Source organism: Ursus americanus, chromosome X (assembly GCF_024610735.1).
Source record: "Ursus americanus isolate L20-20 chromosome X, mUrsAme1.1.p, whole genome shotgun sequence".
NCBI classification, from domain to species: Eukaryota; Metazoa; Chordata; class Mammalia; order Carnivora; family Ursidae; genus Ursus; species Ursus americanus.
The window spans coordinates 20,118,807-20,142,094 of record NC_142164.1 but is presented as its reverse complement, the minus strand read 5'-3'; the positions used below and the strand labels follow the sequence as shown (position 1 = coordinate 20,142,094).

General features: G+C 41.3%; 1 protein-coding gene across 1 annotated transcript in view; it reads right to left on the bottom strand.

The window, feature by feature from the left end:
- Positions 1–20,968, bottom strand: part of AIFM1 (apoptosis inducing factor mitochondria associated 1) — a 31,552-nt gene extending 10,584 nt beyond the window's left edge. The window contains exons 1-7 of the mRNA XM_045793824.2: positions 20,714–20,968; positions 14,177–14,319; positions 7,611–7,710; positions 6,395–6,519; positions 6,137–6,267; positions 4,587–4,677; positions 86–170 (exon numbers count right to left, since the gene is read on the bottom strand). Of these exons, the coding sequence (XP_045649780.1) occupies positions 86–170; positions 4,587–4,677; positions 6,137–6,267; positions 6,395–6,519; positions 7,611–7,710; positions 14,177–14,319; positions 20,714–20,819 (781 nt within the window). The 5' untranslated portion in view covers positions 20,820–20,968. The remainder of the gene's footprint in view (positions 1–85; positions 171–4,586; positions 4,678–6,136; positions 6,268–6,394; positions 6,520–7,610; positions 7,711–14,176; positions 14,320–20,713) is intronic.
- Positions 20,969–23,288: the final 2,320 nt, after the last annotated feature.

The window sequence follows — 23,288 nt, the reverse complement described above, 5'->3', positions numbered from 1 at the left end:
GTTTTCTCAAGATTAAGTAATGCCCTCTACATTAAAACTCGAATGAGCTGTACCAGGGAAGAAATCTGTCGCGAGAAATACTCACCTGTTGCAATCAAGCACTTTTCATAGGTTATCTGAGAGCCATCGTTAAGTTTCACCATGTTGCCTCTCACGTCGAGCTGCACTACCTGGGACACACAGAAAGACAGAGATGAGTTAGCTTAAAACGCTCTGTTATCGAGACATAATTCACATAACATTACATTTACCATGTTAAAGTGTACAATTCAGTCGTTTTTAGTATATTCACAAGGTTGTGCAACCACCACCACTATATTATAGATCATTTCCGTTACCCCAAAAAGGAACCCCATACCTTTCAGCCATCAGCCTAGTGAGAAGAACTCATTTTTTTTTTTAAGATTTTATTTATTTGACAGAGATAGAGACAGCCAGCGAGAGAGGGAACACAAGCAGGGGGAGTGGGAAAGGAAGAAGCAGGCTCCCAGCGGAGGAGCCTGATGTGGGGCTCGATCCCATAACGCCGGGATCACGCCCTGAGCCGAAGGCAGACGCCCAACCGCTGTGCCACCCAGGCGCCCCGAGAAGAATTCATTCTTGACCTAGGGTGATCCTTAAGAAACCATCTCGAAGTAATCACTGGCACCACAGTTTCTGGTACCCAGCCTCTTCAAGTGCTTGTAGTTTCTTAAGCAGCCAACATTAAAACCAATCCCTGCAGTCCCCAAAGTCCCTGCCCAGTTTGTGGAAATGGAGAATGGAGACAGACTTTTCTGCTTGGCTTTTCTGGAAACCTTACTTCTTTGTTAACAATGCTCCTACACCCTCAACATTTTTACAAGATGTTTTGTCTACCTTCTACCCTTCACTAGAACTCAGCTCTCCTGTCAAGGACAGCTCACATGTAGAGACAGCTCATTCACCCACATTCCTCCCCCATCACACCCAGGGGTGGGGGAGCTGGGTGCTGCTGCTCCCAGATTCATGTGCCCTCCTGCCCCTCCGAGAAGCACCCACCTACATCCCACCAGTCACGGTTATGCAGCCACCTCCCGGTCACTCCTCGTTCACTGAACATGTTAGAAGCCGGCTCATCCTTTCCTTCCGAGCCACATCCAGAATCCTATCTCTTAAAAGCTCTACTCTTACCTTGAATATCCCACTTTTTGGTCACAATTTTCCATTCTTCCAGCTTGTTTTCCAGTCCTGCTGTCACCTATACTTGCTTTTGATTTTCTCTGCTTACCCCGTGGGCTGTTACATTCCAACTAATCTGGGCCCATGCTAGATCACCCAAACTGTTCTGCAACCACCTCTAATATCCTCGCACCCTCCTCTTACGGTGAAGAGCCTGAGATCTGCAGTCAGAGAAACTAGAGATCCAGTCTCTGCTCGCCTCCCTGCTAGCTGCGAGGCCATTCATTCAAGACATACTTATCAAGCACCTATTATGTCAGAGACTGTGCTAAGTGTTGGGGACATGATGGTGAGAAAAACAGATACCTTCTCTGTCTCCAGAGTCTAGGAGCAAGGCAGACAATTTAACAAATACAACGAAGAGTGAGAAATGCTCTGATAAGGGCAGGACAGGTAGCTCTAGGAACATGTAACAGAGGTCCTCCGTCAAGCTTTCTGGAGGCAATGACATAAACTGTGATTGGATGGTGAGTAGCTTCTTTAGCCACCTTTGGTTTGTCCTTGGGTAAGCTCTCTCTTCAATCCAACCACACTAACTCAACCATCACACTGCTCACTCTCAGATAACCAACCACCCGGTATCCTAGTTTATTGCAAGAACGAGTGAAGCCATTAGATGTGATGCTCCTCGGCTTCCTACCTTCCAACCTCCGAAGAAAAGCTTCACTTCCTTCCTTCCAGCTTCTGGAATGAGGTGTCCTTTCTGTGCTGTTTCTGTGCCTGAGCCCCATTCCATTCCTTTCTCACCCAGAACCATCTCCTGATAGTTACCACTCATTCTCCTCTTCTCTGCTGACATCTGAGGCCTTCAGCCCGTTAACACAATTCAGTCTGTCCCGTCCTCAGAGCCCCACCTCTGACTCTACATCCTCCTCAAGCGCCTACCAATTGCGGTCTCCCTTTTCTCATTTAAACTTTTTGAAGGAGTACTTTATCCTTTTCTGACTTCACAATGACATCTGGGCCACTAAGTCTATATGCCTCATTTTACAGTTCTTTTCCTGCCAGACCCCACTCTGCTCCAAGGAGGAGGATGTGACCCTCCTTCTCAAAACGCTCTCCAACCTCACTCGGACCCTGTCCTGTGCTCTCTTCAACTTCTTTCCTAGTTTCCTCTGTGGTCTCTTCTTCAGCCTGCCTCCTAAAAGTTGGGTTCCCCAGGGTTCCATCCTTGCCCCACTGCCCTCTGACTGCAAAGTTCTCCACAGGCAGCCTCATCCACTCTCACGGTTTCAATTCCTACACATACGTGGATGACTCCCGAATCTCTATCTGAGCCTGGACCCCTCCTCTGAGCATATCCAACTGCCCAAAGACCATCTCCACAAATATATTCCATTTCACATGTAATAATCCAAAAAATAAAATTTTCTTTCCCTCTTAAACTAGGTCTTCCTCTTGTAACATCTTGTAATGTCTCTTTCAGCTGGGGCTACACCACCACCTACTACACAAGCTGGAAATCAGAAAGGCATCTTCGCCTCCTCCCTCTCCCTCATGTTCCACCTTCAATCTATCACCAGGCCCCATCGAGGCTGCCTTCTAAGCGTGTCTCCGGTCTGTCTCCCACTCTCTGTCACCTCTCTTAGGAAGCTATACAATGGTGTTATTGAGAGCTTGGGCTCTGGAGTCAGAATTCTGGAGTCAGACAGATCTGGGTTCAAATTCGGTCTCTACCACTTATTAGCTGTATGATCTTAGGCAAGTTAGGTTATCTTTTTTCTTCTTTTCTTTTTTTTAAGTAGGCCCCATGCCCAGCGTGGAGCCCAATGAGGGGCCTGAACTCACGACCCTGAGATCATGACTTGGGCTGAGATAAAGAGTCAGATGCTTAACTCACTGAGCCACCCAGGCACCCCACAGTTGACCTCTTTTTAATCTCAATTTCTTTCTCTGTAAAATGGCAACAGTAATAGTACCTATCTGATAAGATTATTATGAGAAAATGAGATAATACCTGTAAAGCGTTTTGAAACTGTGCTTACTACTACTGCTACTTCTTCATCACCAGTGCCGTCATTGCCACTACTGCCCTAATTTGGGCTCTGTCATCTCTCGCCTAGATTAGTGCAATGTCTTCAAAATGGTCTACCTCTAATCTTGTCTCCCTGAAATCTATCCTCCTCAAAGCCAACAGAGGGATTACTTAAAATTCAATCTGTTTTATATCCTTGTCTAAAATGCAAGAGCCCCTTCAGTGCCTATGGGATAAAGCTCAGGTTCTTCTACACAACAGAGCTCTCCACGGTCAGGCCCCTGTGTAACTTCTTGGTTTCACCGCTTGCCATTCTTTAGCTTATACTTTCTGCTCTGTCAGTAACTCGCTGCTTGTTTCCCTGCACCAAAGGTGCTTTTTCGTACCCCCATATCATTGCTTATGCTGTTTTCTACTTGAATTCTCTTCACTTACCACTAATCTGGTGAATTCCTCTTCATTCCATAAAATTTCCCATTCTGTAAGACCTCCTCCACCAGGCAGCCTTCCCTGAAATCACCTCTATACTGGGCATGTTTTCCAGTAATTCCCATAATACACTGTGCCTATCTTTCTTACTCCACATCTATGTATTCTGATTATCTGTTCATGTTTTTGCTTAAATACTGTTAGGCCCTAGAGGACAGGGCCTGTGTGTTATTCACACACAGAGGAAACTTAATACCTAATGTCTCATTACCAGCTTATCCATAAACCTATATCCACTTCCTCTGCCTATGTCTCCTTATAGAAGAAGTGGGCTCATGCCTAGCGAAGGTCAATTCCTCCACTTGTGCTCTGGAACCCATCTACTCTGGACTTTGCTCCTTCTGAGAACCCTTCCCTCTCCACTAGAACATCACCATTAGTTTACAAATACACTCCAGCAGCTCCCATTAACAAAAATGAAACATAACATAGCAAAACAAATCCCCCCGGACCCCACAAACGCCCTCCAATAACTGCCCCCATTACTCAGGAACTCACCTTTGTAAAGTGTAACGATATTTCCCATGCTGACATAATGCCTACATTATTTTACTATCTTGAATAATATACTGCTGTCAATCTCTTGTCATCAATAATCCCAGAGAAATGTTAATGTGGAAAATAGGAAGACAAAGGAAGGGCAGAGGAGCAAATCTGGAGAGGGAACAGATTCAAGATCACTGTCCCCATTGGTCTGACTTCCCTGGGAAAGTTTGTTGACATGCTACTCTAGGCTTTGAGATTAGTGCTTCCCCCAGGAAGAAACACTGAGCCGTGAAGACTGGCAATAGTAAACCTAAAATGACTCGATCCTTCTTTGATGAACTCAATGGCAGGACAGATGTAAATGGCAGTGGGAATACAAGTCACCATACTTCTGGCCCACATGGAGCTTGACAAGGGAAGCAGCCTACTAGCTCACCTTCTTCCCAGTGAGGACAGCCACACCACCATTTTCAATGTGAGGCAGGTCCTGAGCAGAGACATAGAAAGAAGGTGGCTGGAAATATATGCTGTACAGAGAAGAGGGAGAAAATGTTACAAGCACCTGGAACTGCCATCAACTTCCCCCCACAGCTTTGATAAAATTGTTTCAATCACGAAAAACTCTTAGGAACATTTTCCAGAGTAGGTTTCCAAGTCTACTAAATCTTGGTCGAAACTTATTTACACAGAGGTATTTTAGACTACTGGTTCTCACCTGGGGGCAATTTGGCAATGTCTAGAGGCATTTCTGGCTACAGCTTAGGGGGAGGGAGGCTTCTGGTATCTAGTGGGTAGAGGCCAAAGATGCTATTAAACATCCTACAATGCACACAGCAGCCCCCACAACAAAGAATTATCCAGGACTAAATGCCAATAGTGCCAAGGTTGAGAAACCTGCTCTGGATTTAGGTTCAAAATTAGAACAAGAAAGGGTGCCTGGGTGGCTCAGTTGGTTGAGCGTCTGACTATTGATTTTGGCTCAGGTCATGATCTCAGAGTCATGAGATCAAGCCCCGTGTCCGGCTCTATGCTCAGCGGGGAGTCTTCTTGAGATTCTCTCTCTCCCTCTCCCTCTGTCTCTGCCCCTCCACCCACTGCACACTTTCCTTCTCAAATAAATAAATCTTAAACAACAACAACAACAACAAAAAAAAACCCCAAAATTAGAACAAGAAGACCATCCAGGGAGCTGGTATTCACACATCCACCCAAATGAGTTGTCCAGAACGGTGCTGGTCAATGGACAGCTAGGTCTAGTTCCTGAGAGGATTTTGCCTCAAACAGCAGACATTAGCTATGAGATATTAATTAAGGGATGGCTAATATAATTGACAGTATGCATCCTGCTTGAGAACAGAACATGATAATGGGGGTGAGGGAGGTGGGCAGATCTGTAAAACTTAGTCCAGTATCAAAGGGATCACTAGTGAGAAAAAAACTGGGGCCCAAAAACATGGTACTGGAATCAAGAGATCCATGGAGTCCTGCAGAAGGAGAAGGCTTCTGGACCCGTCCTTCCAAGTCTTTCACGCAAACATTTTAATAACGAGGTTCTTTCTTACAGTGTTCCCACTCTAGTCCCACAATTCTGAATGCCTGCTAGGGTGTCAAGGAAAATACCAGAGAAGAGTGTCTACTCTTTTGCTTTTAAGGGAGATGCCTCGGCAAGTGTAATGTTAAGGAAGTGACGACACAGGCCGAGCTGACCTTCATGGCAGAAGTCTGACAGAACGGAAATAGGCGCATTAGTACTTCACAGGCCAACGTTACAGCTTTACTTGTTGGCAGATCTGGTAACAAAATCCAGGACGCTTGCCACGGGAGCCTGTTGCCTCTAAGCTGTACCAAGTGTGCACCACAGCAGACTCCAGTGTGCAGCCAAGGCACCTCTCCTATGCGCCGTACATGGTCTGTGCAAAACCCTGACCAATGCCCTGTGCTCAGTTCGAGCTGCCAGTCAGGCCCATTTTACGGAAGTGAACACACCTTCTCTCTTTTCCATTCCACTGTCTGAATCGCAGCGTCTTTGTGACATTTGGATCATCTGAAAACCACAGTTCTTTCGAAAGGGGAGGTCGCATGTATGGCAGCTCAGGGTCTTCAGACACAATCAGTACCTTCAGATATAAAATAATGATACTTATCACAGCCAAGTCATTTAAGAGGCAGATAGCAAAGCACTCATATTGGCTAAGTGCTTGCAGACTATACCCTCCGTGCCAAGCCGAAGAGTGTGTGCCTTACCCTGGCCCCAGGATCCCGAGCCCGGATGGATCTGGCTGCAGCAAAAGCAGCGGTGCCTCCACCGATGAGCAGGAACGGAACATGACTTGGTACCCTGACTTGAGGAACTGGTTCTCCTTCTGGAGCTGTAAGCAACACACCAGACAGGGTGAACTTTCTTAAAATCTCAGATGACTCCTTGCCCCTATTTAAAGTTTATTTATTTATTTTCTTTAGTAATCTCTACACCCAACATGAGGCTTGAACTCATGACCCCGAGATCAAGAGTCGCAGGCTCCTCCGACTGAGCCAGCCAGCCAGGCGCCTCTCCTTGCCACTATTAAAAAAAGAATCACCTTGCACTTGTTTCAATCCATTACATAAAGCTAGCGAACACTGTACCTACATTAATCTTGATCAACTTCACAGCAGCCTGATGGGACAAGAAAAGCAAGTATCTTTTTCATTTCACAAGTGAAAAATACCCCCCAAAGAGGCGAATGATTTGGCCAACGTCATTCATTCATTATGTCTGTCAGAACTAGAACCTAGCTTAAATGTGTAGCTATTTCTAAAATATGTCAGAAAGTATACATCAGAAAGCTTCTGCTCTTCCCATTAACTTCCTAATGACCAACAGGAAAATATCAAGTACAGTTTCACCTTTTGTTAGCAGTAAAGGGGGAAAACCCAGCAGGTCAATTGGGGATTATTATATAACGTTCAAGAAAAAGGAGGTGTTCTGAAGAAAGCAACGTAAATGGCCCACCCAGAGTTGTGGGGCTTATTAAGGGATTAAAATATTCCTCTCTGAAAAATCAAGCTAGTCATGGGGATGGAAGTGATGGCTAGGGCTATATGCTTTAGGAAAACAAATATATCTTTAACAACTTGAAAACTCCGAAGACTCTAAAGGGGAATAAAACAGACCAAAAGAATTTCCTCATTGAAAAAAAAGGCCTTCATGTCTTTTCCAACAACTTTCCTCACAAAGCTTGCCTTTTAAGAGCCTAATATAAAAAAAAAATCAACTAATCATAATCATCATTAATGACTATTCTAAAACCCAAATTCCAATCAAATACCTTAACAAATACCCCAGGTCTGGGGTAATTCCACAGTTTCTAGAAGCTTAAAATCTCAGAGCATCATCACGTCTGTAAGACATCTGCAAAGCATAGTACCCAAACTGTTTTTAACTTGCCCTTCATATATTGAGTCTTAAAATAATACTCACCAGGTGACGTGGCCCTTTTCTGTTTCTCTTCTGGTGTCAGCCCTAACCCTGACATTCTTTCATCATATCTTTTTTGATCATCTTTTATAGTCTTGTAGGCCTGCAGATCCAAACATGGAGAAAATTTCATCATAAAGCTAGCTCATACCATAAGTAATGTCATTATCTTTCAATTAAATGAGAAGCTTTTGTCTACATGAAGTAAGTTCTATGTTAAAATCACTATGGCAAAATTATTTTCTCAAGAAAAAAAATATTGGATATGTACACACTTGGTCTAGAAAGACCAGGGCACATAGATGAAAAGGTTTCAGTTTCAAATTTCCTTAGGCTCTATGTAAAGAATTTTCCTTATATTTAAGTCTGAAGGTACAGCTAAAGAAAAAAAGAAAATAATTTTATTAAAATTTTTTTTTCATTTTAAAAAAAAAATTTTTTTGAAGTAATCTCTATGTCCAACGTGGGTCTCAAATTCACAAGAGTCACATGCTCTACTGACTGAGCCAGCCAGGTGCCCTGAATTACACTGATTCTAATTTTTACAAGCTTTTATAAAGAAATAAAACAAATGTATATTCATGAATACCTGAATGACTTTCCTACCCTCTTAAGCTGTCTTTACCATCTTTTTTATCTTTTTTTTTTAAGAAAATTGTCTTATACTAGAAGAATAAAGGGCTAAACTTTATTATTTTTTTAAAGGTTTTATTTATTTATTTGTAAGACAGCAATAGCACGAGTGGGGGGAGTGGCAGAGGGAGAGGGAGAAGCAGACTCCCTGCTGAGCGGGGAGCCCAATGTGTGGCTCAGTCCCAGGACCCTGAGATCATCACCTGCGCCGAAGTCACAGGCTTAACCAACTGAGCCATCCAGGTGCCCCAAGGTTAAATTTTATAAAAGCGGTCTTGGGACAATGCTGGTTACTAGCTGTGAAAACAAACTATACAGTTCTGGGTAGGAAGCTGGGACATTACGTTTTCTTGGTAGATGTCCCAAGTTTTGTTGGGTACTCTACTAATGCCCTGAAACATGACTGCTTGTATCCTCATCTCACAGCGTAATTCATCTTTCCCCTCAATGGTCTATCCTGCTTTTGACATTAAATATTTACCAAGGGTCAAATACCTTGCTTAATCACCTATTTCAAATCTACTATCTTCTTTAGCTGTTAAACTTGAAGAAGGGTCTGTTAGCATTATGACTAGTTTTTTTAACATATAGCATTGGAATTTATTGGAGATTTAAAGAAAAATAGGCAAGAGTGACTTGTTTTAATTACAATACTTTTGCTCTTTTGTACCCCAAAGGCTCAACAAGATGAAAATTTAAGTAACTGATGTCAAATGAAATCCCAGGTCATTAATTAATTGGAGGAGAAAGTAAGGACAATCAGAAGTGTCATAAAACATGTATGAAGAATATTTCTATGAGCCCTTCACAGAGCAGCCCATTAGGCAGTGGGCTGTAATGAGGAATCTGGACCCTGAAACCTGGACTTAACATTTATCAGCCTAGAAATATCTAACATATGGTATGAGTGGGTTAGAAAATTAAGTATGGTATGTTAAAAGTGAATGGCTATTCCCTGAATTCACCAATAAATTCATCACATTAATAAACTGAATTCAACTGACATCAATTTCAGGACGAAAGTTTTTACCTTGCTATTGGATACCATACACGAATCCAGTATTTACCCACACCTAAAAAAAAATTTCTTGGAGCACCTGGGTGGCTCAAATGGTTGGGCATCTGCCTTCAGCTTGGGTCATGATCTCAGGGTCCTGGGATGGAGCCCCACATTGGGTTCCCTGCTCAGTGGGGAGCCTGCTTCTCCCTCCCCCTCTGCCACTCCCTCTGCTTGTGCTCTCTCACTCTCTCTCTGTTAAATAAATAAAATCTTTAAAAATAAATAAATAAAAATTTCCTTTAAGAAAGGGAATTTTACCTAAAAAGATGGCTTAAGCTGGTCAACATGAGTGAACAGAGAAATAAACTGGGGTCATGGTCAGACAGAGAGAGATATCCAAAAATAGCCTAGACCTAATGGCTTCACACGTGAGGGGTAGAGCAGACCAAGAAATATCTTGAGGTTTAGTGGGGAAAGGACAAAAATGAGGGTTGTCATATATTTATATACATATATATTTACGTATCTAGCTGTTAAGTAAATATTCTGATATGAAAATGCTTGCAGACATACTAAATAAAAATTTACTTTTCCCCCAAGTGTTGCTGTATTCCCAGTTTGCACAGATTTCCAATTAGTAACATGAATACATGTCGGGTTAAGAAAAACTACAAATCTGTGAAAAATATCACAGGAGACAACTTTTCTAAACAGATTAATATGGTGGTGTTTATTTGCCTTGAAGAAATTTGAAAGGAAAAAGGTCATTTTATGAGGCAATATGATTTTACCAGTTGAACAACCAGTTGAACAAGTTGGGCAAAGGGCCCCAATACTAAATCTCACTAAATAGTCTAAAGGCTACTTAGGCTCTGCTCACTGACAAATAACAGATCTGTCTACAGTCCTAGAGAAAGTCACTAGCAAGACGAGGAGGAATGCCCATATCCATGCCAATCAGGAGTTCCTATTTGCATTCTAAGCCAAAGAAGTGCTGTTCAGATCAGTGCTTTTCAAATTGAGGTTGCAACCCATTAGTGGGCTGTAAAATCAATTTAGTAAGGTTATAATCAGCATTAAAAAACAAACAGAATAAAACTATCAGCGTTTATCACACCTACTAAGTATTATTTTGAATTTTGAGTTTTATGTATTTGTAGTATATAATGGGTTGCCAGATAAAATGTAATTTTCTGTGAACTGTGGTGAAAAATGTAAACACCACTGGTTTAAAGTACAGACCCCAAGGGTGCCTCGGTGGCTCAGTCGGTTAAATGTCTGCCTTCGGCTCAGGTCATGATCCCAGGGTCCTGGGATCGAGTCCTGTGTCCTGTTCCCTGATCAGTGGGGAGTCTGCTTCTCCCTCTACTCCTCCCCCCTGCTCGTGCTCTCTCTCTCCCTCTCCCTCTCGATCTCTCAAATAAGTAAATAAAAATCTAAGGGGACCCAGGTGGCTCAGTTGGTTAAGCGGCTGCCTTTGGCTTAGGTCATGATCCCAGAGTCCTGGGATCGAGTCCTGTGTCCTGCTCCCTGATCAGTGGGGAGTCTGCATCTCCTTCCTCTACGCCTCCCCCCGCTCATGCTCTCTCTCTTCCTCTCTCTTGATCTCTCAAATAAGTAAATAAAAACCTAAGGGGACCTGGGTGGCTCAGTTGGTTAAGCGGCTGCCTTTGGCTCAGGTCGTGATCCCAGGGTCCTGGTATCAAGCCCTGCTTTGGGCTCCCTCCTCAGTGGGGAGTTTGCTTGCCCCTCTCCCTCTGCTTCTTTCCCCTCTTGTGCTCTCACTCACTCTCTCTCTTTCAAATAAATAAATAAAATCTTTTTTAAAAATCTAAAAAAAAAAAAAAAAGAAGTACAGACCCAGAGCAAACATTTCAGAAAAATTTCCCTTGTCCTTAGTTCTGCTCTCTTAGTTTTGGAGGGTTGGGGGGGTGGTAAAGAGCTCCCAACTCAGGAGTCGCTAAAGAAGTATTTGTACTCAAATTAGGAACACTTCCTCATGTGAGAGAGGAAAGTTATGAAGGAACACCACTGTGGACTGAATGTCTGTGTTCCCTTCCAATTCATATGTTGAAGCCCTAACTCCCAATGCGATGGTATTTGGAGATGGGGCAATTGGGAGGTGATAAAGGTTAAATAAGGGGGGGCTTAATTCGATAGGGCTGGTGCCCTTATAAGAATAAGAGACTCTAGTGCTCATGCTCACTCTCTCTCTCCCCCCCCGCCATGTGAGGACATAGGAGAAGATGGTCAAGCCAGGAAGAGAGTGCACACCAGAACCTGGCAGTGCTGGTACTCCCATCTTGGACTTCTAGTGTCCAGACTGTGAGAAAATACATTTCTGTTGTTTAAGCCATCCAGTCTGTGCTATTTTGTTATGGCAGTCAGAGCAGACTAATAAACATTAAGTAATTTATAGCCACATCTCATCAAATCTGAACTCTGATTTTAATAGTTCTTGTGAGACTAAGACAATATCAGAGGTTAAAAACCTAAGCTACCTCGGATCACATTTTAAATGACTTAAAACCCAATATAAAACTTTACAGAATAGTTCAATAACAGTTGTAGGTAGACAAAAGCTTATCATTTAACCTGAAACCACTATAATCTAGTAGCTTTACTATTACCAGTGTTGGATAAACACAGAGGGCAATGAGGCATTTAAGTGAATGGCTTGAGAGGAACTTGTACTTTGTAGATACTTCCAAGGTGGAAGAAAGCAACAGTGACTTGTGGCCCTGTCTTGTGGCCTGGCATCAAGAGATTTGCCTGGCCAGCTCTGTGAAGGCCATCCAACTCTGGAACAGCAACATAAACCAGAGGTTTAATAGGTTTCAGCTGTTACAAACATCAGATGCAAACACTTTATATCTATTTTTGAATGAATGAGGTAGAACTGATGGCAAAAGTTGAGAGCTAGGAAATGGAAGAGGTAAGGCTCAGAGGGTAGTATCTAAATCATGAATGAGAGGCATTTACAAAAGCAGTCTACACGAATGTGTTAGCTTGTACCACTTCAGCCACTAGCTTGACCAAATTAGAGATTACAAAAGGGACACTGCCAAATGCATTTACTTTGCAATAGAGGCTGGGGGTGGGTGGGGAGAATACTGTAATTCTGTGGCTTTTTGGATCTCCTCAGAAGCATTCAATAAAATGCCTTTTCACAATAAAAGTAGGGTTGATTGTTTCTGACAAAACACAAAAATGACGTTTTACCTAAAATGATCCAAAACAGATGGTAGTCAAGTTACTTTTACTTGTTTATTTGATGTTTACTCTTTGAGACTATCTTGTTAGGTATGCAGCACTAAAGCACAATATAATTTAGCATCTTAAAAAGAATTATGAACTTGGTAAAAGTTTCAAAGGAAGGGTTAATGATGAGGATTTAAAAATAATCATTAAATGTACAGCTTTACATATATCTGGTAGGACTTCAACAGTTTGAAAGATGAGGTTTGAGGGCTCCCTAGTGACTGACAATGTCCCTTTAATAAATACCTAGAAAGCACATGCTATGAATATTTTGTTGTATCTAATGGATCAAGTTTTCATTAGTGCCATGGTCTCACCCACCCTACCCCGAAATATATTTTAGTGTAAGCATCTTACATAATAAACTCCTGCCCCAGTGACTGTTGCTCCTACAATTAAGAAGTATACTAGGCTGCTGCCATCTTTCACAGAAGCACCTGTAGACGCTAGTGATCTAGAAGGGGATCCTAGATGATGACACTGCACAACTGTAGGTAAAGATAAGGCCAAGAAAGAAACAAAAGGAAATAGAAAAAGCACTAAGTATTAATGAAGAAACATTCAACACAAAGGCAGGGAAGCATTTTTAGTTACCCTGTGCTAAAAAAGAAACAAGTGCCGCTCCAGGACTGGAGGATGTGCACTTCCTCAGAGTCTGTTATCGGACGGAGCTCACCTACTTCTTACTCTGGGTTGATTCACAACTGGCAAAAACGGTCTCTTTGTGCATTTGGGAGTCAGGTCAGGGAATGACAATCTAGGTAACTTCAAGTCATTTTCATCTCCCTGTTTTATAACCTAGTGACCAAGGAACAAAGATAATTGCATGGTCTTACCAATGTGGAAAAAACTAAAATTATAATGGCATCCAACCATTTGCTCTTGGGGAGTGAAACAGCTTCAGGGTGTTACTAGGTGTTATCTAAGTTGGTTCACTCAACCTTACGTGATCCAACTTTAGACTGATCTGCTTAGTCACAGCAAACCCTGCCAAGTTAAAAAAAAAAAAAAAGCATCACAGAATAATTCCTCTGTGACCAACCAAGCTGATCAGAGTTCATTTAAGGAGATATAACTGTGTTAATATTACATAGCATTTAAAACCGTATTTCTCCCCTCACACAAATTCCATTCTAAAATTGGAGATACTGGGCCAACTTCTATAATTTAGTCTCTGGGTGAGATTCAGGGATAGCTTTCCTTTTAGGAACACTTAATATTTTGGACTGAAAGCTGTTGTTATTGTTGTTGTTGCTTAATGTCTATCCCAAGCTGAGGAAAAAATAAAATATTTGACAAATGGGGCAAAATCAAATATTGTGCTAAGGAGCTGCAATGAATTCTCACCTATTCACAGGTTAGTGTGTCATATCCAAGAGAAAAGAGTACAATTTTGTGGATTAGTCAAATCTAAGCAAACACAGTGGCTGTCAAGTAATGAGTAAAAAGACAAGTGAAAAGAGCAAAGCTAATCAACAGGAGATTAAATTTCAGTCATTCCCAAATTGGCTCTCACAGGATTATTAGACAGTAGGCACTTTAAAGAAGGCTTTTTGGAAATTCTTCCGAAAGGAGAAAGGGGAATTAGTTGCAAAAGTTTTAAAGCAGAGTAGTACTGAGTCTACTAATGGGAGCTGTTTGGCAGCTTCTTTACACAAGCTGCTTTTCTACTTACATATGCACCAGCTCCTATTGTTGATAAGCCCACAATAAGGACTAACACAGAATTATCGATTTTGCCCCCTGATGCACCAGAGCTAGCCATTTGTCTTGTCATCTGGAGTTCTAGAGGAACATGCCATCGCTGGAACAAGTTGCCTAAGGAACACAATTTATTAAGACACACACACATACAAAAATAAAATAGTTAATACATGTTTATGACTAGAGGTCATTGCATTGTACAAATAAAGACTTACTGCCCATTGGGCTGCATGATGCTCCCTTTTAAATGACCAAGAAAAAAAAATAATCAAAACTGTATGAATACTACAGATATCAGAATCCACACACTTAAACTGTTGGGAGTTTTTAGTAAGAGTATAACTTAATGCTGCCCACGGAGGAAATTTACAGCTTCCCAGAAAAGATAATGAAAAACAAATGGGCAGTTCATCAAAACACTTCTCTCTTCACATCCTCACCATAAATGAAGTAAACACAGAGGGATGGCTGTATAGATACAAAAAGTTAACTACAGGCTACCTGGGGGCATTACAACCACTACTTAAAGAGTAATTTAAATGGCTTGCGCGAACCTTGCACAAAATAATAAAACCGTGCAACACAACCTAACCAGGACACAGTTCAGTCTTTCATGAAAGGCAATGTGTCCTGGAAGATAGAAATGTTAAAGCACAAAATAAGAAAAAAAAAATTTTAAGTGGATTTATCTTTTCCAACGAACTAAAGAATTTCAGATTATAAAATAGTTTTTAGAATAATGAAACTTAAAATATCAACTACTTGGCTCTTAGTCCTCCAAAATAATATAAATACTATGTTGACTTAAAACTGTAGATTCATGTAACTATCTGATTATTAGAACAACTCTCACACACGGAAATGAAGGAAGGTCTCAGTACTACCTTCCCTGCTTATGATACTCCTCATGTTGACTACTGACCTAGAGCAGGGGTTTGCAAACTCTTTCTGTAAAGGACCAGACAGTAAATATTCTTGGCTTTTCAGGCCATACAGTCTCTGCTGATGTTGTGCAACAGCAGCCACAGACAATGTATAAATGAATGGGCACGACCGTTTTCTAATAAAACTTTATGGGCACTAAAATGTGACGCTTAAACAATGTTCATGTGTCACAAAATAGTTATTTTTAATTTTTTTCAGCCATTTCAAAAAATGTAAAACCCAGTCTTAGCTCAAGGGGCATGCATACAAAAGCATGTGGGTTTGGCCTGCAGGCTGCAATTTGCCAATCTGGATCTAGGGCAGTGGTTCTAAACCTTGAGCGTGCATCAGAATCCTCTGGAGTGTTTGTTAAAACAGATGGCCAGACCCACCCCCAGAGTTTCTGAGTCAGGAGATCTAGAATGGGGGCTCAAGAATTTGCATTTTTAACAGGTTCCCAGGTGATGCTTCTGCTGCTTTGAGAACCAACAGTCTAGAGGCACATTCCTGGTCTGACCAGGCTTTAGAAGATAAACAGAATGGGCACTGGTAGTAGCATTTCATTTTAGAAATATGGAGCGTTCCCTTTGCTTTCACAACTTCAGGGCGCAGGAGAGTAAGAACAGGTCCAAATCAGGTCTGCAGTCTCTTACCTGAAATCCTTGGGAACATGGACAGCCCAGATCTCAGAATTGTTTGTTTTTAAGTATATAGTTATATACCATACAGTAAATAACACCCAACACAGTAAGAGGCAACAATCCCCAGTCACACACATTAATGTTTCAATGAAAAATTTCAGAGTGGGATGAACAAAAGATTATAAGCAGTCTTTCACTCCACTTTAGGTCAGGTTTCAGTGGCAAGTGAGTTATAAAAACCTGATTTTTAGTCCTATTTTGATTTCTGAATTACGGATAAGAGACTATAAACCTACACCCTTAGAAGTGAAAATGTGTTTTTCCTTACTATTTTTATTTCTTACCTGCTTTAGAATCCTTCATCACCACATGAAAAAAAATGGTTTATATTTGGAAATAACAAGTCATGAAAATGAAAACGTGCAAGGGTAGAGAAGCTTATCTCGATCTGGGCAAGCTTTTGATTTTCAGAAACCCATAAAATGATTAAGCACCGGAAGTAGAGACTGACAACTCTCAGAGCTAGTAATTGAAACTGGGTAGAAAAAATTCCACGTGGTTTAGTTCAACGAATTTAGTTGTGTCCCCCACCTCCACCCCAAGTTTACTGAAAATAAGTAGTTTAAAAAAAATTCCATTTATTATCCCTTTAGAAGATCCTAAATCCAGATGCAACAACCTTGTTTTAATATAACACTACTGTGTTTATTCTGTTTTTGCTCGCTTTTCACAGATAAAACTAAGGGTAGATTTGGGAAAGTTCAGCGGTTTTTGCCTTGATTTGGCAAAAAGAAAAAAGACACTTAAAAGTAAATTAATTTTTTAAAAAGTAAATTGGTTAACATTTAAACTATTGCTTGAAAAGAAATGTAATATACTATTATTACTAACAAACCAAATTTTTACATACCTACCAAGTGACTTTAATTTTGTAAGAGGTGGTTAAGTGTTGTATGGATATTTATATTCCCCGCCCCCCGCCCTCAGTTTTCTTTTACCCATAAAATTACTCCCACACCTTTCCCCCATAGCTTCAAGAATTTAGGAAACTTCACATCATGGCTAAACATGTCTTTTCACTTGTCTTGCTAAGGTGGGAAGCCAACTTACTCCTTGACTTCTCATTACAGCACCAGTCTGTTTTAGATTCTTCTTTAGGTTTTCTGCAATCAGACCCCACAGAGGTAGCACTTTCTTCCTCACACTTGGGATTCAATTTTTTTTAATTTGATACATTTATATTATGACTGCCATTGTAGCAATAACTAGCACCTCTATCACATAATTATCATTTCTTTTTAGTGGCTGGAATAATTAAGATCTAGTCTCTTAGGAAGTCTGATTAGAATACAGTACTGTTGTCTATATTCACCATATTGTTCAAGGATTTGCTTCTTGAATTGTTGTTACAATTGTTATTTAGTGCCTAACACACAGTACGTGTTTGCTCGATAAATATTTGTTGGACTAATTAATGAAGGAAGGAAACAGAAATTCTTTCCAATTGTATGATAAGGACTGAACATTTGAAGAATTCTTTGCAAAGAACTTTAGCCAGATCTCATTTATTTCAGGTTGCTTATTAATAAGTTAGTAACCTCAAATACTACAAACTTAGCATTAGAATAGTACCTAAGCCAGCAAGTTCATTACTGTAGATTTCATAATCTCCTGTTTTTTCATACTCCCAGAAAGCCTTTTCCAGAAATACATCCACACAATTGAGGCTCCAAGAGTCTCAAATAGTTAAGAGGTCCATATGCTCTTGAGTCTTGTTTTCTGAATATCGCAATGATTTTTCAGACGTGGGTAAAACACAAAACAGGACAAGCCTCCATGATCTGTCCACTGTAACTAGGTAGCTCTTTATAAGGAATGCAATGACTATTTCCCTTTATCAGCTCCCCAACTTTTCTTCAGCATCAACACTTGCTGTTATTTCAGACGAATCATAGTAGTAATAATTAGAGTGCAGTGTGAACTACTCTGAAGAAAGGCACCAGAGAAAAAATGATTTAGATGACAAAAAAACAATCTCACTCTGTTCTACAAAGTTAAGTCCTTCACAGTACTAGGGTTCGGCCACTGAGAATTTACCGTGTGCCAGAGACTATCCAAAGCGCTGAGGACACAAAAATGGGACATAATCCCTGGTCTCAGGTAGTGTGTAGTATAGAAGGGGACAATGGCTGCCACTATTCTGAGTATCAGAAAATGGGCTTAATACAAATCACAAGAGACTCAAGGTTGCTCAGTCTGTTTAAGCCTTAAAACAGTATTTTCCAAACTTGCCTGATGATAAGAATTACATCAAGGGCCTGTTAAAATAAAAATTCCAAGGGCTCTCTCCAGGACATTCTCATTCAGTAGGTTTGGGGTCAGCTCTCCACTTGATTTACTGGACCAGGTAACTTTTGGAAACATGCTCTAGAAAAAAGTTACAATATGCAGCAACTCCCTTAAAATGTTAGGAAATGTCTAGAAAATACAACTTACTAACTGGAGGCAGAAAAGGCTGACTTGCCACAGATTTTCTGGAGGAAAGCTTTGCCTCAGAAGAAAAAGTGGGGAAGGACTCATCTTCTAGGCTTCGGAAAAAAAAAAAAGTGTCATTTGGCAGTTCCCAGGAAGTCTGGATCCTTGCCGACAAGGAATCCAGTTTCCTTTTTAAGGAGGTGAGAAGGATTCTGAATAGAGAAATATGTTCAAACATTTGACCCTCAGGTCAGGGGTCGGTGATCAGTTTCATCACATGGGCAGCGTAATGTTTGGAACCAAATAAAATACTACAGAACAGAAAATATCTATTACCTAACCTATCTGCTCCTCAGTGCCGAATGCAGACATAAAGTAGTCATTATTAATTGCCTTCAACCATTTCTGGAAAGAGGCAGAGCATCCAAATAAAGTAAACAAATAATAGCAATTATGGTTTTAAGGCAAAAGGCAGCATATAATAAAAATGAACCTGACAATGATGACAGATGTGGATGAGATCATTTCAAGGTGGGTGTCAAATCTGCTAACATCCTGACAAAGAATTGGAGGAGGGAGGAGAAAGGAGAAAAAGGAGGGGAAATGGCATATAAACAAAGAGCATCTCTCCCCTACCTATGCAAAAACATACCGCAGATGCTATGATGTGAAAAAGAAATCAGATTATAAGCAATTAGTAATCAAGCTACGAAACAGTGTTAATTCCTAAAATGACAGAATCATTTCTTTTTGAAATTGTAACCCCACCCCGCCCATTTCTAAAGGCATATGATGTTGTACTGTGGTGCTTGGCCAAAGGACAAAGAGTAAGTGTATACAAAGAGATGGATGGGTATGGCAAGAAGTCAGAATATATTCTACAGCAGAGTGCCTTCAAACAAAATCATGCAACGGAAAAAAACATTTTGAGTCTGTATTTTTCAGTAGTTCTAATATGACCAACCACCTTCAAATATCTAATAAATCAATTTAACTTTAAAAATCCATACTTATTTAAATGAGAATTTTTGGTTAGACTTCAGAGTGCTGGTAAAAGTTGTGAGTTGTAAGCAAAATAAGCACACAAAGTTTGAAAGGCTAGTATGGATGAAAATCTTCAGCTTACCTAAGTTTCTGTATAAATTTCTGTAGAGCTTACATAGAGCACTATCATTTTAATGCATAAACCCATACAGATGACACCTAAGATGGGATATTAGTTTAAAAGCTAAGGCAGAGGTTTTTAAGCTCCAAGAGCAATTTGTTTTAGGATATGTACTCAGATACAGAAATTAGGAAACGTTTTCTTGAGGCGTAGCAACTGGACAAACTGTTCAAATGCACATTTGCAAACACTCTAAGGGAAATATTTTCCACATTTTATTTTCAAAGCACCCAGAAGGTGGTTCCACATTAGAAGGGCCTCAAGGATAAACTTCTGACATTGCAAATGTGAATGTCCCTAGGTGGTCATTCAAAAATAGATTTTAAAAAACCCAGCACCTCCTACAGGTGGATAATTCATTATCCCCATTAAGTTGTGCAGTTTGAAAATGAGCAAGCTCAAGACATGCTCAGATAAGTTCATGGATATCTCATGCACAGTGGGCTAAAGGGAAATCGAATGCATTCTTAACCTTTTGAGGTCAAAATTTAGGAGGCAAGTGGATTAGGGGCCTAGAGACTGGCAAACTATCCTTTGCTCTACCTATTAATTAGGTATGTGACCTTGGGCAAATAATTTCACCTCTCTGTGACTCCGTTTATTATCTATAAAGTGAGTGGGTTGAACTTTACCACAAAATCCCTTCCAGCTCTAAAATCTAGTGAAACAACTTCACAGAGAGCAAATACAATGCGCTCTGCAAACTGTTTCTTTGAAGCATTAAAGGCCACCAAGAATTACACGGACCAGACATTTCAAATTAATTCTGGGCCGACTCTCCTGGTGTCTGGCGCACAACTGACTGACTCCTTACTTGAACTGCACTGTTTCTCTTTCACAGGGCACTCAAATCTATGGATCTCATCTGGGGTTTGGCAAGTAGAACAGGTAATCTCATTTACAGAAGGAACTAAGGCGTCTGGCTTAAATGCCTTGTTTCAAGTCTCACAATCGGTAAATGACAAAGTCTACTTGACCTCATTGCTCTAAAAAGGCGGACTGGGGGTGGCCAGGAGGTGGTATTGGACAATACGAGACAGTCAGCTGTTCTGTTATCCCTGAACAGCAAACCCTCCCAGGAAAAGGCCTCATGCGGACTACTGGGTTCAAATCCCCTGAAGGTCAGGTCGGCACGGCTTGCGAAACTCATGGTTTGGATCCCGCCAAATCAGAATTCTCGCGGCTGTGAGTGGGTTAAGTTTTTCCCGGGGAGGAAGCAGGGGGAGGACTACAAGGCACAGGGAGCCTATGGAACCCAGGCCCTTGATCTGCGAGGTCTGGGTGCCTGGGATGGGTCAATCACCTGGGAGCCGGTTCCGCTGCCTCGGGCCTCGGACGCACACTGTCCGCACCAAGGGCGCCAGCTTCTGCTTGAAAGCACCTGCCGCCAGGCTTCCACACCGGAACATTTCAGCAACCGCTACTCCGTATCTCCTCCTTTCCTTCTCACGGACCGACCGACGGGTCAAACACCGTGGGCCCCGGCCCGTTGCCCCCCCAGCTCCCCTCACACGCACTCTACGCAAGCTCCTCCTTCCAGCTCCGGGAGGGCATTGGACAGTTGAGCCGGCCAGCTAAGAGCAGGGGAAGGGGAAGCTCGGCTGGAGGCCTACTGCGCAGGCGTAATGCTCAACGCCGCATTGCGATTGGCTCGTACAGCGAGAGATTTGCGCATGCGCCTAGCTGCCTGCACAGTTGAGAAGACTGCGGAGGGAGGTGTTTGCAAGTTTCAACGGGTTGGTGGCAATGTTTTCCGCTGAGCGAGTTTGGAAAGCTGTCCAAGGAGGGAGCCATGGGGCCGCGTTGCCTGGCAGTTGTGGCCGATGCTGCCGCTATGTCGATGGCGGGAACTGATAACAGCGCCTCTCAAAGCGTGGCCATAAGCACCGCATTTTGTTCTCCTGTTCTTGGCTGCTACTCGGTACTTAGCCTTCCGGATTCTCGCAGTATTCCACTTCCAGTCTTTCCATAAGGTCCGAGCCAGAGCACCTGGCTTCCCAGATTCGGAATGCACTTCCGTCTTTTACAAATTGCTGGCATTTTCCCACCCAGCCCTCTTTTCTAGGAGCAGTAATCATTCCGTGCTCTCTCCCCCCATATCGTTTTTATATTGTGCAATTGTATTCCTAGATGCTGTACCAGGTGCTGCGGATAGTCTACTATTATGGCTTCTGTGCTTAAGAGCAAGGGTGCTGGCAAAAAGAGTTTGTGCTTTGAAGAGAAATACTAAGCAGGACTTTCAAGTTGTGGGAGGAGTAGGGTGAGGGGCTGAATGTAAATAGGTGTTTTGACTCTCCCAAATGTAAGCTAAGTTGGAAATAAATTTTTTGACTGTTTGCAAAACATAAATATATACTTTTCCCTAATTTTGGGTTTACATATTCACTTAACAAGTATTTAATGAGCACTTGCCACTTGGACTATACTATGAATGGGGCTCTAGGGCATGTGGAAAGTACAGGAAGTGGTCACTAGTTGGGGAAATGACACGTACTATCATTTAAATAATACGGAATGTCTCCTTCAGTGCCAGAGCAAGAGAAAAGTGTGTATGGAGTAGCTAAGGAAGGACTTCATGCAAGTGTTACTTGAGCTGTGTCTGGAGGGACGTATAGTAAAATTCAAATAGACAGTGGAGGAGGAGGAATGACATTTCAGATGGTGAATACATTGGGACCAAAGGTAATATTTTTAGTGATTAAGCACCCCTTGACTTTGCATCCATTCTTGCCCAGGTCGAATCCTGGCTCTACCATTGGGCAGGTCACTTAACTGTGCCTCACTTTCCTCATCTACCAATCTCCTAGGGTTGTTATGAACATTAAATGAGCTAATATTTGTCAAGGATCTTAGAGGAAGCACCATGCTGTTTAAAAGTCTTAGAGGTATAAAACAAAGAAACAAACCCCAGCACATTTGGGGGGACAATTAGCAAATACTAGGAAGTAGATAAGGGCAGGTTAATATGGTGGAGCCAGAGCTGACCTGGCAAAAGAGTTTTGGCCCTAATCTTGTAGGTGATGAAATTATTACTATTTTTTTCCTCAGTGGAATAGGGATAGAGAATGAAATTACAAAGGCCTCATTTTAGGAAGTTTAACTCAGGAGGCAGTCTTAATTGGGTGAAAAAGATCCAGGGTTCCCTTAATGTTCAGAAGTGCAGGCAATGGGTGACTTTTTACCTAGGGCTGCTTTGGAGGATAAATATTGAAAATATTGATTTCACAATAAGATAAAATTATTTATATTTATTTAATATATTAAAGGCCTTACAGACATTGGCATTTATTGCTATTACAAAAGCCAATAACAATAATAAACATGGAATACAAAATTAATCATATCTGTTGGTGGAAGAGGCTTTGGAAAACACTGTCAAAATCATGATGATCAGGTGCCTATGAAAATGGCTTGGGTATATTTGAAAGAATCAGTTAGTGATGCACAATTAACACAAAGAAAAGGTGGTGGATAGCACATTTATTTTTGCAATAGGTGCAATGAGGTACTTAAAATCTTTTTAATTAAAAATTATATTTCATCATGTTTTTTGCAAAAGCAATATACACACAACAAGCTAACTCCAAAAATATAAGTGAAAATCTCACCCCACAGAGGTAACAGGCACTTTTTATTAGGGCATGGCACCCATTTTGAGATACCATATTTCCAGAAATCAGTGTTTCTACTTTACAGCTATAATATAAACTCTCAGACTCAGTGACAAGTTTTTGCTGGAAGCGCACATCTAAATTATCTCATGTGGATGTAACATTTTTTGTATCTCTCAGAAAGTTAGCATTGATTCTGGCTATGAGTTGGCCACTCTACTTACTGGGTATTCCTAATTAATAGTTACCCCCTTTTATAACTACTTT